Source organism: Talpa europaea, assembly GCF_964194135.1.
Source record: "Talpa europaea genome assembly, chromosome: X".
NCBI lineage: Eukaryota > Metazoa > Chordata > Mammalia > Eulipotyphla > Talpidae > Talpa > Talpa europaea.
Genome location: NC_140081.1, coordinates 95,565,545 through 95,582,897, shown reverse-complemented (window position 1 = coordinate 95,582,897; position 17,353 = coordinate 95,565,545). Strand labels below are relative to the sequence as shown.

The 17,353-nt window shown below is 47.7% G+C and overlaps 1 protein-coding gene across 1 annotated transcript; it reads left to right on the top strand.

Annotated features, from left to right (window-relative positions):
- Positions 1–3,853: 3,853 nt before the first annotated feature.
- TEX28 (testis expressed 28) lies at positions 3,854–17,058 on the top strand (the record flags this gene model as incomplete). Its single annotated transcript, XM_084259060.1, has 3 exons — positions 3,854–4,524; positions 8,146–8,281; positions 16,603–17,058. The coding sequence occupies 3 exons, from the start codon at positions 3,854–3,856 to the stop codon at positions 16,957–16,959; spliced, it is 1,164 nt and encodes a 387-aa protein (XP_084115186.1). The 3' UTR covers positions 16,960–17,058.
- Between the last annotated feature and the right edge of the window lie 295 nt (positions 17,059–17,353).

The following is a 17,353-nucleotide window of genomic DNA, read 5'->3' as shown; positions in this document are numbered from 1 at the left end:
CTGCGAGATCGCGACAGCTTTGCTCCGGTTAGGACTTTCCCGCACTCGCGCCTTTTCCAACGTTCGGTGCCCTTTGAGCTGTGTCCTCTCTGGGCTGTCCACGGCTGTCCTTCGCCTTAGTAGAGCGGATCTGTTTGTGACCTTCCTGATCTGCAGGATGTCTTTGTATATTACATCGAGTAGCCCTTGATCTATCAGACACATTGCAAATGTGTTTTTCTCATCCTGTGGCTTTTAAAAAAATGTTATTGGCGATGCTTTGCTTTTTAAGCAGAAGCAATCCCTTGCACCCAAATCTGAAAGTCACTTATTAACCTGATTACCTCCACAAGAAGATTAAACATTTTTGGGCCTCCCTGGTGTCGCAAGGGGTTGCAAGCTCAGCACTGTGAAGCTGTCCGTAGCCACTGCAGCACGAGTTTGATCCCTGGCCAGGGAGGTGACCCACATGGCGCAGCAGACCTCTCCTGCCTCCCCGCTGCTCCCCTCAGCAGTGTACTTCGTCCTGCCTGTTCTGTTCCCCGCTCTGTCTTTGGTGAGTCCTCTCACCTCCCCCCCCACCTCTGGCCTGTACCCCAGCTCTTGTATGCATGAATAAATAAATCTTTTTTAAAAAGATTAAACATTTTTAGTGTGTATGTAGGTCTCTTCCTTTATGGCACTGTAGTTTCGCCTGGGTTAGCAACGTTTTCACAGAAATACTATTTTGAAAATGTGCCTAGTATATGTGCTCTTCATGCTTTTATAGTTTCATTTTTATGCTTAGTTCTGTATTGCCTCAATTTGACTACAGTTGATGATGTAAGGTAAGGTAGTGTTCTAACTTAATTTTTTAACAAACAGCTGCTTGTTCTGGATCAAATTTATTATTCTTTTTCAAATTGTTCTTAGATATTTTGCATTTTTCTTCCAAATAAATTCTAGAATCAGCTAATTTAAGATTCATGAGACATTTCTGTTGGTTTTTTAATTGGGATTTCGTTGAACTTACCTGTTACTATGCAGGGGACTGACTCGCCACAGTGCTGACTCTCCTCTAGAACAGGGATAATTGATAATCGGATTTTACTGGCATCCTATTTAATGGTTTCTGTCTGTCCCTTTGTTTTGTCAACCCTTTTAAAAATTTTTGATTAATCAAGTTCTACTTTTTATCTCCCCTTTGTTCTTTGCATGTAATGTGCCTGACATTTTTCTAATGGTTGCTTTTTAATTTTTTTCACCACCAAGTCTTCCTCTATCTTCTGTAATAGAACAAATGAGTCATTAGCAACTTTCAATTTCCCTCTTTCCTACTTCCTTTTCAAACAATTTAGTCCATTTGTCACTATATGTACAAACATACCTTTTAAAAGTTTAAAGCAGAGGCCAGTAAGCTTTTTCTGTGAAGGACCAGAGGGGAAATCTTTGAGACCACTTGACCTCTGTTGCAGCTGCTCAGCTTGGCCGCTGTGGCGGCACCAAACCCGCCATAGACAATAGGTGAATGAATGCAGGTGGCAGTACCAATCAAGTTTTATTTATAGACACGGAGATTGGAATCTCCTATCATTTCCATATGTCATGAAACCATCTTTTCTTTTTGTCTTTTTCAACCATTTCAAAATGTACAAATCACCCTGACCTCACCTATACGAAGCCAGGTCAGGGCTTAGCTGCTGTTACAAGGCTTGTTGCAAAAAATGACATCCCCCAGTGTCTATGCGCCAATCATTTACTCCCCGGAATCAGCCATTTGCAATCCTTTTACCTGGTTATTTATTTTTTATTTTTGGCTTTTACTTCCAGTTCTCTGAATCAGTTGTTTACAGTACCATTTCTTTGTTTTTCATATTTTAGAAAGTGTTGGCTTCACTATAAAAGATGTAGGTCTTTGGGCCTCCCCCGGTGGTACAGTGGTTGAGCACTGGGCTGCGAGGCTGCCCACAGCCTCTGCAGCACCGGTTCGATCCCTGGCTGCTGGCAAGGGTCCCACATGGTGCGCAGACCTCTCCTGCTGCGCCCGCTGCTCCCCTCAGCAGTGTATTTCGGTCCATCTGCCTGCTCTGTTCCCCGCTCTGGCTCTGGTGAATTCTCTCACCCTTCCGCGCTTCTGACTGTACCCAGTGCTTGTGTAAATAGATAAATAAATCTTTTTTTTTTTAAAAAAAGATGTAGGTCTTTTACTGCCCCCGCCCCCATCCTGCCAGTGTGGTGTGCAGCGATTTGGTTTCAGTCATTATCAAGTCCATGGAAAGAACTAGTTGACTTTCTGACTCCTTTCCTGTCTCCCCAATGTTTTGTTTTCCTTGAAGTTAACACTCTTTCCCCCCCACAACCCCTGATGTTCTCAGCTGCTTACAATAGGCACGTCCTACCCCAATGTCTGTGTCTCTGCGTCTTGCGTGAGACATTGAAACACATCCGTTTGCCCTCTTAGAGCACCCTCTCCCAGAGCCTTTTTATATTTTAATTTTTAAAAAGATTTTATTATTTATTTATGCATACAAGAACTGGGGTGCAGACCAGAGGTGCGGGAGCTGGTGAGAGGAGTCCCCAGAGATAGAGCGGGGAGCAGAAGAGGCGGATTCACTGAGATCCACTGCTGAGGGGAGCAGCGGGAGACAGGAGAGGTCTGCTGTGCCCTATGGGTCAGAGCCCTGGCCGGGGATTGAATCCAGGCCACAGTGGTGATAGCGCTGAGTCTTAACCCCTAGGCCACCAGGGAGGCCCTCCCTTGGAATTTCAAGGCATTATTTCTTTTGTTTTCTAGATCCCAGTGCTGTTGTTGAAAAGTCTGAAGACATCTGACTTCTGATTTTTTTTAACGCGAACTCTTTTTTTCCTCTCTGATAGTTGTTCTTGTGGCATGCTGAAGCTAGCATTCCACTGTTTTCTGGATGTCATGGACGCCTTTAGAAGTCAGCTTTCATTCTAAAAGTCATGGCTTTAAAGGTAATTCGCTTTTCCCCTCTGGCTGCTTTCAAGACCTTATGTCTAGATGTGGCTCTACTTCTGACTTTCCTGTTTGGGACTTACCAGGCTTCCTGAATTTGTGGATTTGTGTCTCTCATCACTTTGGACTATTCTTAGCAATTATCTCTTAAAACCATCCTGCTGCCTCATTCTGCCTTCTCCCTCTGGCGTGGCAATTAGAGGAATTTTTCTCTCTTGGGCCATACAGTTTTACTGGCGCTCGGGAAGAGCCAGGGGTAAGGGCCCCTACCCGGGGGATCCCTCCACAGGAAGGGGACTGGGGACTACAGGGCGTCCTGGCCCCTAGCAGCCTGTGGCAGGTGGCGATGATCTGCTAAAGCTGGGACTTGAGGTCTGTGAGTCGTTCGTGTTTGTGCCTCTGCCTCTCCATGTCAGACTCATTTGTTTGTGCTACAATAGGATTTTCTACCCTGAAAGTTCAGCTCTCTGAGCACAGAACGTGTCTGACTCCGCCACTGCTTGGGGGTGCTCGGGAAACATGTATTGAATGAATGACTAGATGAGGACGAACTATGGGGACACTGACCTCCCTGTCTACCTCCTCTTCCTGCTTGTGAGTCAGGATACAGCAAGCCCATGGGTTCATGGGAACAAGTTTGTTCTGTACTTTACCAGAACAGTTCTTTACGAAAGGAGTCCTATAGGAGTCCAGGAACAGACAGGGCTGGTGTGGTGGGGGGCTGTGAACCTTCTGGGGGTCACAGGACTGAAAGGAGGGGCGAGGGAAGGGAGTGCCACTGGCCCAGTCTGTGCGGGTCCCATCTTGAATGCATAGATCTTGCAAGTGGGTATATTTTTATAGCCTGAAGCAATGACCTGGCCACGTCCACCATTAGCAGCTCACCGAAGGACCCATTGGGTATTGCCTTGTTTCCCAATGCAGGCAGAATACACCAAGAGCCCAAGCGCAACTCTCACCTCCAGTGTGCCCTCAAGCCAGTCCCTGGCGCCCAGTGAGGATGGTGCCAGAAGCCACTCCAGCCTCTCCGATAGGGAGCCGGCCTGGAACTTACAGGCCAGCATCAAGCACCGCCTCCAGTACCTTTCTGAGCAGCTTCGGGTGGAGAAGGCCAGCCGGGCCGAGAACAGTGTGTGCTCCCTCAAGCAGGTGCCCAAAGCTGGCCAGCATCAGGCCCCCCACACTCGGCAGGTCTTCAAGAAGGTGAACCAGCATGCCTCTGCTGCCCTCGCCCAGGATGCGCATCGGCTCCGCCTATGTCACCAGCTGCTCCAGGAGCTGAAGCAGGGCTGCAGGCCCAAGGGCTTCGTGCTGAGGGCGGAAAGCAGCCTGCACTCCTGGGAACCCCCCCCCGCCCCCGACCTGTCTGACATTGTCAGACGCGTCCTGCTGGAGCCTCATTCCCTGGCTTGGCAGCCGGGCACCTCCTTGGTGCCCGAGCACACAACCTGGTTGCAGAAGATGAACCAAGAGCTGAGAGATGCCAAGGAGTTCCACCGTGGCCTCCAGGTGGCCTACAAGAGCCTGAAGGAGTGCCACCTTGAGTCGCTGCAGGTGTCTCTGGAGTTTCTTCAGGAGGAGCGGTGCAGGTGAGCAGCCCCTCCCACCAGGCGAGGGAGAGCCCCGGGCCTGTCAGTAGGGGGTGAAGGGGCAGGGGAGCTGGGCTTGCAGAGTCCAGGGTTAGTCACCATGGGGTCAAGTTGCCCTTGGCCCCTGGGCCCATGCCTGTCCCCTGACCTGCTGCTGGCAAATGAGGCTACAGCTTGGGGTCCCAGTGCCGTCGCTCTGACTGGGGGGCCAGGGGCCGGCGTAGGAGCCGCATCCCTCTGGTCCCTGTATGCTGGGATGGTGGTGGAGGGTGGGTCAGGCAGGGAACCCCATGCCTCTCGGCTCCCCGGGGCCCGAGGTGCAGGGTGGAGGACCCTTCTGAAAGTGACGGCTTTCTGAGCAATGCTCTTGCCCCGCTGTGTGCTGAGTTGACTGCATTTTTGTCTAAGGTAAGACTCAGAGCCCTCGAGGGGGAGAAAGGCGAACTCACACTCTCGAAGGAGCCTCTCCATTCCTTTTGAAGCCTTCTGGGGTCCGGCCGGCCCTCGGGTGCACGCTGCCTCCACTGGTGCCCTTGGCCTGGTGTGACCATGAGCTCTGACCCTTCTACCAGCCCACCAGGACATGGGCCGAGGTGCTCGGCATCTGTTCCACGTCAGCACTTGCCTGCTCCATGGACCCACCACGAGCAGTTGGGAGCTCTAGGGGTGCCTGTTGTCAAGTGAGGAGACCAGTCTGAGCCATAGATATTTGCAGGTTATATCATAGGACCCGGCATCTGAAATCCTGCGGCTCTTACAGACCCCTTTACGGAAATGACATTTCCAAAGTGGGGTTTGTGGAAAACAGGAGTGGGGGCGGCAGCCCTGCCTGTGTGCACATGTTCTGTCCTGTGCGAGCCGCGGAGGTGACTGCAAGGGTCAGAGCCCCTCCCAGCACGCCCACCCCTGCGCTGTGGCTGAGCGGGAACTCAAGTCTGCTGGGAGGAATGCAGCGGGCTGCGGTCCCCGGGCCCTCACTCCCTCTTGGTGGTGGGCTGCCCGCTCTCCACAGGAGATGTGCGCAGGCCACGCGCCGGAGGCTCGGAGCTGAGGGTTGGCCGGTGGCTTCCTCAATCGGGGCCGGGATGCAGGAATTCATGGCATTTAGAAAGCATACGTCTGCGAAATCTTTCTAAAACCTTTACGTAAGCTAGCTGCCCACATGAAGTGCCACCGGGTGCCCACACTTACTCTGCCACCGACACAGCTCTGCTTCTGGACCGACAACCCTTTCTCCTCCAAGCACCTAGACCGCAAAGCCTTTTGACAAATGAGACCAATGTGTTAGTGGCGGGATACCACCTCCCAGTGGGTGGCAGTCAAGTCCTCTGAGAAGAACCAAGTCACAGCCCCTGCGTTGGCGACAGCCCGGGGTGATTGTTCCCTCGGCGGCTCCACGCCTCTTCGCCAGCGTCACGGCCCCCAGTCAGGCTTGCGCTCTTCTCTATGTGGCGGTCCTGACTGCTGCCTGCCACTGCCGTTCTGGTTCGTCATTCCTGGTGCCTGATGAGGACCCTCGAGCTTTTGTTAATTACGAAACATTTCAGGCCCAGGCAAAACAGAGAACAGCATGACCAGCATTCTCATACCCATCCCCGGCTTCTCAGACCCTAATACTTACCATATTTGCATTAAATCTTATTTTTTTTTAAGATTTATTTATTTATACAAGAGCTGGGGTACAAGCCAGAGGTGTGGGAGGGTGAGAGGATTCACCAGAGACAGAGTAGGGAGTAGAACAGGCAGACTGACGAAGTACACTGCTGAGGGGAGCAGCGGGCACGACAGGAGAGGTCTGCCGCGCCATGTGGGAATCTCCCTGGCCGGCCGGGAATCGAACCGGCACTAGAGAGGCTGCTGCAGTCGGCTTCACAGCGCTGCGCCATGGGGGAGGCCCCAAATCTTATTTTTTTTTAAAGAAAAAATATTTTTAAAAGATTCCCTTTATGGAAATAACTAAGTGCACGAAGACAGACGAGCAGATTAGGAAGATGTGGTCTATGCGCACCCCAGCACGGCCGGGACTGGAGGTGGTGGTACTAAGCCGGAGAGACGGACGAGCTCCGGGCGACTTCATCAGCGCGGAATATAGAGAAGCGAGACAAAGGAACTGACACAGCTGAACCAAAGCAAACTCTAGGGCTCTCCCCCCGGAGGGGAGCAGAGGAGTAGGAAGCAAAGAGGAGCACCGTGATGGTGGTGGAGGACTGTGGGTGCCTTGCTGGTGGGGGTGTCTGAAGAGGTGTGAGCTGTAGCTGCCGCGCCCCGAGCAGGGTTGTGAGCCAGTGGCACTGTGATGAAAAAGAACACGGTTTTCAAAAGATGTGCCCGAAGGCCCTCATGCCCCTCCCCCGCCCATCTCTTTTGCCCACCTGGCTGCCCTCCTGCTGGCGCCCATCTTTTCCGCGAGCATTGCTGGACTGGTGCTTCTGGGGTCTGGGACCCCAAAGCACGGTAGCGACGCTTGGTTTGCGTTGCCACTTTGGAGCGCAGCGGTTGGCTGCAAGAGAGGCCCGGGTTACTCGCATGATGAGCCACTGCAGGACCGTGTGGAAGGGGCGGCCTCGCATGACACCCTTTCAGTCATGATTTTCGTGCCCACTTTGCAAGAATGTCACCTCCTCTGAATGAGAAATCACCCTCATCGTCTAGGGTCGCTTTGGCGCCTCCAGATTCTGGGAGGAACCCTTTAGCTTCAACTCTCACACCACTTGGGGGGCTGTCCCCACCCTTGCCCTAGAGTCCGGCCCCGCAGCTGCTCCTGTGGCAGCGCTCTTCCTTGAGCTTTTTTCTGCCCGCACAATGCCCCCATGGTTACAGTTTCAGCGGCCTCCGTCCACCTAGTACTCGGTCAACTCGTCCGCGTCAGAGGAGAACTTGCCGGGTGCTCGTGCTGCCAGGGCCCCAGTGCCAGCTTGCGCGCTCTTCTCCCGCCGCTTCTCCGCCTGCCATCGAACACGCCATTGGAGCTGCCGTCTCGGTCATCTTTAGTGAATTTCCCGAGTTGTGCAACTGTTACTGCAATCCACTTTTTTTGTCTCCTAACAGCTTTATTGAGACATAATTACCCTGCTGTGGGGCCCCCATTTAGGGTGCAGTCAGTGGTCGTCGTCCAGGGTCGTGCCACAGCAGCTGGCACGTGCCACGCCCACCGGCCCGCACCCGCCCCGCTCCCGGCCCCCACCCCCACTCAGCTGTTTCTGTATTTCTGATTGGCCTCACCTGAACATTTCAAATAAATGGAATCATGCAACGCATGGTCTTTTGTGAACACGCCGTCCTCGTAATCAACAGGTTTTTTCTGGAAACCTCCTGCTGCCCCGCGCCACCCTGAAGCCCGGGTGCAGTTTGGTGGTGTGGGTGGGAGATGTAAACTGTGGTTCCCGCAGCCTCTGTCTGTGGCTGCTGTCATCGAGCTGGTACAAAAGTGTGAGCATACAGAAAACATCTCTGGGTGTCGGTGTGTGCACTCGGGGCTCCCAGGAGGCCCTGGAGGAGGGGCAGGTTGCCTGGGGCTTGGGGGCGGCATGGAAGGCAGGTTCTGGACCCCAGCCTGGTCTCAATGTCCGCGTGAGCTCTAGGCGGGATGCTGAGGACATCACTTTCTCTTTTGCTCCGGAGACAAGCATCTGTGGAAGAACAGGTGGACGAGCACCTGCAAGGGCACCTGGACGAGATTTACCACCTCAGGCAGCACCTGGCTGGCGCCGAGGAGAAGATGGCGTACCTGTCCTACGAGAGCAGCAAGGAAATCTGGTTGAGGGCCTTGGGCACTTTCTGAGAAATGGCCAGAGAGAAGGAGGTAGGCCAGAGAGAAGCAAGAAGGACGAAGGCCCTGTGGCGCCCTCACACCCAGGGAGGGGATCCCCCTCGGGCTGTGCCCTGCTGAGGGAACAGTGCCCAGACCCTCATGCGCTGCAGCTGGCACGGAGCCATCTGCATCACACTGTGCTCCTCTGATCTCAGTTTTCCTACTTTGGGGCGTCAGGGCCTCCTGGAGAGCCTGCTGCTGGTGTGGGGATCACCCTCTAGGGACCCCCCGCTTCTGCCCCTGCCGCGGACCAGCACAGCAGTAGACGATGAGGCCACCTCAGGGTTGAGAGAAGCGTGCAGGGTGGTCAGGGCGTCGGCGAAAGAAATGACACACAGACACACTTCAAGAGTGAAAATCTGAGTGTAATTTTCCTTAAGTTTGTGACTAGTATATATATGTTTTCTAAAAGCACAGGAATGAATATCAAAGAAATTAGCTTGCTCGCTGGCTCAGTCTATCACTATCAGGGAGGTGATCTACATAACAAGCAATGACCATTATAGAAGAAAGGAGGAAGTTTAGAAAGACAGATAAGGGATTAAAGTTTGTAGTTCTAGGAAGACGGGATAGGATTTTTAGCATTCTTGTAGTGGTTCTTGGTGGTCGTTATCTATTGATAAGCTTCTGCCTTTTCAGGGAGCTTCTGCTGCACTTCCTCTGCTTCAGGCTGTTCTCCCACCGCGCGCTGGTGCCCAGCCAGATCTAGGGACCGTGGCGAAAGCCATTCCTAAGATCACTGCGGTGGGAGGTGCAGCAGGTAGGGTTTTGCTGTTCTCCCCCTGCGCGCTGGTTGCCCAGCCGGACCTAGGGCCGGTTAGCCCTAAAGGTCACTGCAGGGGGAGGTGCAGCAGGTCCCCCTTCGTTTTTAGAAGGGAGCTGGAAGGCGTACATATATCGGAGCTGGAAGGCGTACATATCTCGTTGAAGACGATGAATGGACCTGTGAAGTAAGCGGGCACAGAGGGGAAGGAGTAAACAACAGGAAAGAACAATAAAAAAGAGAATGAGATGATACCAGTGAGTAGGAGTCAAAGATTGGAGAGTAGAAGCTAGAGAATGAGCAAAGGAAGAGAGTGAAGTGTGCAGATGAGACTTACTGACAGCAGAAATTTCAGCTTGGAGAGACGAAAGGTCATGAGAAAGGTCATTGTCTTGCCAGATGCCTAATAGGTGATGTTTGGTAAGATTCCAATGTAAGGAAGAGTTATAATGTAAAGGCGTAACACAAATGAAACGAAACTGAACATGGCAACGAGTAGACAGTTGTTGTTTGAGAAGTTGAACCTCATTGCCAATAGCAATAACAATTTCTTCTAGAGCATTTAACTTTCTTTCTAACTTATAATCAATGTCCCGCTGTATTGCGAGCGCCATGGACACGTTTTTGGTAAGGTCATTTACAAAAGAAGCTGTCTTAGCTTCCTGAATTAAAGCAACAGAGGAGGCAGCTAAAGAGGTAACTAAGGAAATCAGAGCGGCAATGCCCAGAATAAGGGCAGCAATAAAACGTTTGGGACGAAGAAGAGCATGTACTTCATCTAAAACTTGCATGGCAGTATTATCATACCAAGGCATGTCATGTAAATCAACAGGTAACATAACATAGGAGGGTCTTTTGAGCAAGACCACCACAGGATATAGACGAACAAGAGAGGGGATAATACAATTAGTAACAATGCAACTGGAACAATGAATGGAGTAAGAAGTCCCATGCGATTGAATGCGTGTAGCTGAGGCATTCCCCAGAAGTATAGCGAAGGGGTATCCAACGTAGGCACGCACTGGGATCTTAGTGGTGTCCTGTCCAGGTTGTTTGAAGTGTACATCAAAGGCAGCGAAAAGACGAAAGAGTTCAGGCTTTATGACAGAGCTTTCTGTTCAGGGAACCGGGTTATTCAGTCCTGCCAATGGAGGCAAACTTTCTCATCATTTTCAGAGGTGTCTGGAACCCTACGAACAAAGCAGCAGTTTCTCCATATTTTAGTTTAGCTCTATGTCAACTCCCTGGAAGAATTGTACTCAAAGCCACACAAAAGGTTAGCTCTGCTAGAAAAAGAAAAATATACATACATAACATTGGTGTAGAGTGTGGTCAGTCAAAACAAGAAAACTTTGTTGAATTAAGGCAAAATGTAAAAACATTTTCAATGTTATGCCAGACAAAACAGTAAAAATCAGGTTTATATCCAACAGTCTATACAGTCCTTTGTAGAAAGATTTGTACTCTCAAAAGTTTATCATTTTGAATCAATTGAGGCCTTTTCTTCTTATATTGTGTAGAAACAAGTGCTGCAGACATTAAATCATTGAAGTATAATATTGCAAGGCAACAATGATCATTGACAATTTACATATATCAGGTATTGAAAGATTTTGTTTTAGAAAACCAATGTTAACATTTGAAGTGACATGGTTTCCTTGTAGTGTAACTTTACCAGGTAAACCAGATAGGATAAATTTATCTAATGTCCTTCCCAGGAGGAAAAGGAGAAAGTTTGTGGAGTATCTCTAAAGCTCTGCTGAGGTTTCACAAAATTTCCTTTAATTGATTAAATGACAGGCTACCAAATTTTACTTTAATTTAGATTTTTGGGAAGCTGTGTCATAAATACTTAGAAAACAGCAAAAACAACCATATTTAATTTTTATAAAAATTCTAGCCCTGAGTATAATATTGACAATCAAATCATAACCTTTAATTGTCATCTCAAAAATCTTAGTTTTTCAGACACTAAAAGACATTATGTACCCGAAATCATTAACCTAGACAAGGGCCAAGATTATACCCAATGTTAGTGTATAAGTACATGTTTTGAAACAACCCATTAGATTAAAACTCAGTTATTATTAACCAAAAATTATTTTTTAGCTAATGTGTTCCCAAAATACTAAAATAATATAAATCATTTGAGTATACAAAATTTGTTTTTGTAAAATTTCTTTTTGAGATTTAACACTTTCCTTAGCCTTGTTACTTTTTAATTATTTTAGACCTTCAATATTTGCTTTAACACTTATCACTTTACTTTTAGGACCATTAAAATATCTATTTTTAATACATGTTTTTCTTTGTAAACACACATTTTACATTACATCGATTTAGGATTGTCACATCTTTCACTAACAGTAAGGCATTATAATACTGTTATTTGTTTGTACTAGATGACTTAAATGTGAACACACAAGGTAATATGACATTAGAATTTTTAGGTTTCACAAATAGGTGCAAAAAGTAAACCTGAAAGTTTAGTTGTAGTTTTAGTTTGTTATGACTGGAATTCCATTTTGCATGGCTGTTAATAATATAATGGCACATACCTAGGTTTTTGTAGGCTAGCTAATAGAGGCAATTAGGCAAATTAATAAAAACAAACAAACAAAAAAAAATCAGAGCACCATATAGATACTATGTACATTTTGCACATACATGTGACTCAGTAGGAAGGACAAAAGTACCTTTTATACCAGAAATTTCTTTTTGAAATAAACACATTTAAATAAAGTATTCATAACTTTAAGGCATATATACTTTGAATTATATTATAAAATGTAAACTAGTTTTTGTTTATTAAAAAATTGTTTGATTAAGATCTTTAAGATTTGTTTTATGATAATTTATAAAGGCGCCATTTATAATTAGTCCTCCGGAGGTAAAAAACAAAACAAACACAAAGACAGACAAACAGATACAGAGATCTCTTGATAACATTTAAAATTTTGGCCATGTGTATATATTTTGAAACAGTTATTTTAGCAATGTGTGAAGATACTGAGGTTTTTAATGAGTCAACAGCTAAAATCTGTACACAGAATAAGTGTCTAATCTTAATTATTACCAAAGACCTTGGGCTCGAGACCACAGTAGTCACGGCAGTTTTTACTAATATATATATATATTTTTTTTTTTTTTTGATAAGAAAATATTTTTGGAGTTTACATTTTTAAGTAATGATTATATGGCTTTAGGTTGTTAACATATTATCTCACTGGGAACGGTCATATTTTAAAACATAAAAGTACACTGTTATCTTGCGAACAGGAGAAGAGGTAATTTTTTACAGTCTGCCTGTAAAATTTGAGGTTTAGAATTTAGCTCAAAAATGTCTGTATCATCACTTTATGTTTTACCAGGTTAGTTTGTTTTAACAAGAAACTTAATCTTTTACAGGTCCAATAAGTAAAATTAAAAGCTTTTATTCAACCAATAAGCATTTTGTATAGGTTGTTAGCAGGTCAAAAGTAACTCAACAGTTTTTGCCTAAGACAGTTTAGACTTTAAAATCAGAGAAACACAGGGAAATGGATTTTTTTTTTTTTTTTTTTTTTTGTAGAATGAACCAAAATAGTTATTTAAGGTGGATAATAGAAAGGTTCAGTCCTCCACAGCAGTTAGGTAGTAGGGACCTGTCAGTGATCCCAACACTGGAGAAAAAGTCCAGGCAGCTGCTTGTTGAGATCAAGGGCAGCCTCCACCAGCCCACTGCAGTGGGTTCATACTATTTTAATAAAAACCTTTTATTTATAGTCATATAGTCTTATACATTCATATTTAACCATTTTTTATAATAAACTTTAACAATTGTGAATTAACTTTGAATACTATTATTTAAAAATGCTTTATTTATTTATTTATTTTAAAAGAAACAAATGGCAAAAAACTTCACTGGGGGGAACCTAGTCTCTTCCCCAAATAATTAACAGGAAAAGATTGGAGCATTTTTGTTTTGTTTTGTTTTATTTAAGATTATGACACATTATCTTTTATTTGTTTTTGAGTTTTTATTTTTATCAACAATTTTAGCCAAGTCCGAGCTGGAAATTTGGGCTGGATTTTGGAATGGTCTCATAATTGGGAACCGATGCCTCTGCAAAGAGGTCAGCATTGGCTCTAGAATCAACTTTTGAAAAACAATTTTACTATCCCAAGAATCCTGATCACTTTCTGTAATACTGCAGGCTATTTTTTATTTTACCTTTTGTTTTGCATATTTAATTGTCTTCTAGCCAGGCAAAAACGACCTATCTGTTTAGGCAATTATTTTATTAATATGGGGCTGTCAGCTGAGTCCTCTTTGATGTTATTTAGGGATACAGACAGCCATAAGTTTTTGAGTTTTTAATTTATTTATTTGTTTGTTTATTTATTTATTTATTTATTTTTTACAGACCCTTGATCTAGTGCTGCAGGGGGAGCATTTAAGCAAACTTTAATGTAATGTGGAAGCATACCAGTTTTTCTTATAGGTCTAATAAGTTCTTTACAGAGGGAATTAGTATTTTACATGCAAGTTGTTAAACAATAAATCTCGTGCTCCGGGAGGATGGAAGAAACTTATCCAGAGCAGTTTCTAATCTAGCCACAAAATCCTGGTACATTTCATCCTGGCGTTGGTGTATATCAGTGAGATTAGTGGGTTTGTACTCAGGTGAAGGAAGATTTTTCCATGAGGCAACTGCTAGTTTATTAATTTCAATAGGGCTTCTTTTGGAAGGGCAGCTTGTCTGCGTACCTCAGCATTGAAAGGTTCGGCGCGGTAAAGACAAGGAGAGCCAGGCTACACTTCTCAAAGGGAGGGAAAGTTTATTGCGCCCCGGGCGGACCTCACAGACCCAAGGTGGGGGTCAGTGAAGCCGCGCCCGTTGTTAGGGGGAAGCAGGGTTTTGTAGGGTGAGGAGAGGTCAGGTGGGTAGTTGGGCTCCTACGGCGGGAAAAGTTTGTAGGGCAGGTAGAGGTTCTTTGTCTGAGATGAGACTCGTAGTGGGAGGGGGGAGGCTCATTGTCTGAGTCCTCCAGGCAGGTATCCGCATTCCTGCCCCCCAGGTGGGCTTCCTGGTTGGCTCCTGCATTCCGGCCTGCTGCATGGACCTTTCAAGCATATTTGTCTGTTCCCATGAACATAGAAAGGGAAATTTTCTCATCCCTAACCTCATCATGATTCTTAAGGAAGGCATGTACTTGGTCCTCATATTCCATGTGAAATAATACATACATTGCTGAAGGAAGAACAGCCTTGGCAAGATTATGCCAGTCATAAGGGGTCATCCAGGTGGCTGATAACATGTCAATAATTTGATAAATATAAGGGGAGTTATGACCTGTTGTCTGAACAGCTAACTGTAATTTTTTTTAAGAGTTTTTATGGGGATGGCCTCCCATGCAGGGCCTTAATCAGCGCGAGACAAAGCCGGAGGTCCAGCAACGGGAAAAGTAAATGAAAAATCTCCTTACTGGCCTTTTTTTTTTTTTTTTTTTGCTAATCCTAAAATGCCACCTAGGGGCCCTTGATGGGCTTTGATATGATTAGGATTATTATGTAATGCAATTTTAGGTTTGGTAACAACTGGAAAAAGGTTAGCGGGTGGGGAGGGTTTATCATTTTTGAAAGTTAATTTATCTAGCATTTCAGTATATTCATGATCATTAAACTCATCCTCTGACTGGGAAAGGGATTCTTTTAATACGGGAGCAGAGGCTTGAGCGAATAATGACGTTTTTGGATCAGTATTGTTTTTAGGATTATCCTGAACTTCATTCTGTTGGCCTTACCACAATTCTGCCTCAGTGGCATCAAACCAACAAATCTCTAATTTGTACCCACAAGGACAGAGCCTGTCTCGGAACCTGAGATGGTCCATGAAGGGCATAAAACTCTTTCACTTCTTTTCCTACTTTCTTCCAAGTTTCCAGTGACAAACTACCTTCTTCTGGAAACCACGGGCATACCCGTAATATAAATTTATAAAGTTGCAGTAGAGCTTTTTTATTTACTTTAATACCTCGTGTTTCAATCATATTTTTTAATATAGATAGAAAAAGATTTTTGTTTTTGGTCTCGTGGTGCTTTTGTTCACTTAAGCAAAGATTTCTTTCAACTGTGCTGTCCGGCCCGTGTCCCTCGCGGGAACTTGCGGAGGCGTCTTAGCTAAGGTCTGTCCGTATAAGTCCCGGACCAGGCTACTCCGAAGAGCAGATGACCGTTATGCCTTATGACGTCCTCCACGGGAATCGCGGGTGCAGCCCACTCAGACTCCGTAGCCACGAGGCCGTGGAGCCGTATTCATACACTCACACACACACAGCTCCACGAGCATTCACTCTTAGAAAAACTTCTCACTATCTTGAACTGATCATCCTTTATCAGCGAGCTCCGGACGCTCCAGTGAGGATCCTATCCCTGACTGTTTAAAAGAGGGTATTTTAGGGGAATCACATTCACACTCACACACACAAGAAGGGAGATAGCTTACCCAACACGATCTCTTCGTTACTCACCTCTTCTTTGGGTGGAAGACACAATGAAATGAAATAAAATGTCGGGGCCCCACGTTCGGGCGCCACCTGCCGCGGACCAGCACAGCAGTAGACGATGAGGCCACCTCAGGGTTGAGAGAAGCGTGCAGGGTGGTCAGGGCGTCGGCGAAAGAAATGACACACAGACACACTTCAAGAGTGAAAATCTGAGTGTAATTTTCCTTAAGTTTGTGACTAGTATATATATGTTTTCTAAAAGCACAGGAATGAATATCAAAGAAATTAGCTTGCTCGCTGGCTCAGTCTATCACTATCAGGGAGGTGATCTACATAACAAGCAATGACCATTATAGAAGAAAGGAGGAAGTTTAGAAAGACAGATAAGGGATTAAAGTTTGTAGTTCTAGGAAGACGGGATAGGATTTTTAGCATTCTTGTAGTGGTTCTTGGTGGTCGTTATCTATTGATAAGCTTCTGCCTTTTCAGGGAGCTTCTGCTGCACTTCCTCTGCTTCAGGCTGTTCTCCCACCGCGCGCTGGTGCCCAGCCAGATCTAGGGACCGTGGCGAAAGCCATTCGATCTAGGGACCGTGGCGAAAGCCATTCCTAAGATCACTGCGGTGGGAGGTGCAGCAGGTAGGGTTTTGCTGTTCTCCCCCTGCGCGCTGGTTGCCCAGCCGGACCTAGGGCCGGTTAGCCCTAAAGGTCACTGCAGGGGGAGGTGCAGCATGCCCCGACCTTAACGATGTGGGGGCAGGGCTTCCTCTCCCGCATGGCGCAGCCCGCTCCTGCTCCTGGCCTTGCCTGCTCTGTCCAGGCCGCGCAGGATGAGGGACCAGGGTGTGTGGCCAGGTCAGAGGTGACTCCATCGCTGCCAGTGGGAGGCTCAGTAGCGGCCTCCCCTTCCCTGTCGGGGCCTTCCTTCCTCCATCTTGCTGCGTGCCCCTAAGGACTCGGGTGAATGACACCCGGCCCCGCTGACCTCGGCGGGCGGGTGTTTCTGTCACCGGTAGGAGGTCATGGAGACGTATATGAGCCGGATCGCCAAGCTGGAGACTCTGCAGCAGGCGGCCCAGCTGCGGGGGCCGGGGCGCTTCCAGAGCCGTCCCCAGGAGCTGGTGTTCCGCGCCGTGAGCCTGCTGCTCACCCTGGTCACTGTCCTCTTGGTCCTCGTGTCCACCACCTGTGCCTGCCCTGCGCTGCTGCTCGACTCACGCCTGCGGACCTGCACCGTGCTGCTGCTGGTCGTGCTCGGGATCCTGGCTTGGCAGAAGCGACACGCTATCCTTGCCACCGATTGGCCCTCCTGGAACCCCTCCCGGTGGAGAGTCCATGCCAAGGACTCCAAGCCTCTGCCAGATGGGCCTTAAAGGGCCCGAGAAGGCCAGTTCGGCCCGCCGTCCCCCCGCCCCTGTGGCCCATCCTCGCTGCCTGACCCCCTCAAGTGCCGCAGCCCCTTGTGCCCCTTCTCACCGTCCTCCCACCCCGCTGCAGGCCTGAGGCTCAGCACAGATGACAGACTGTCGTGCGCAGCCCCGTCTCTGCGCTGCCCGCCCGCACCCCACACTGCATGCCGCGGGCTTAGGGCCCCAGACGGTCGTGCTGCCTCGTGACTCAGTGGTTTTGGTAGAGAAACTACATTTATTTTGCAGGGAAGGTGGCGAGGAGCAGAGGGTGGCTACAGCCCCTGGGTGGGGGTCGGGCTTCCGGCTTGGCTCCACACAGGCCAGCCTCGGCCTCAGCCTTAGCCACGGGCTGTGAGCG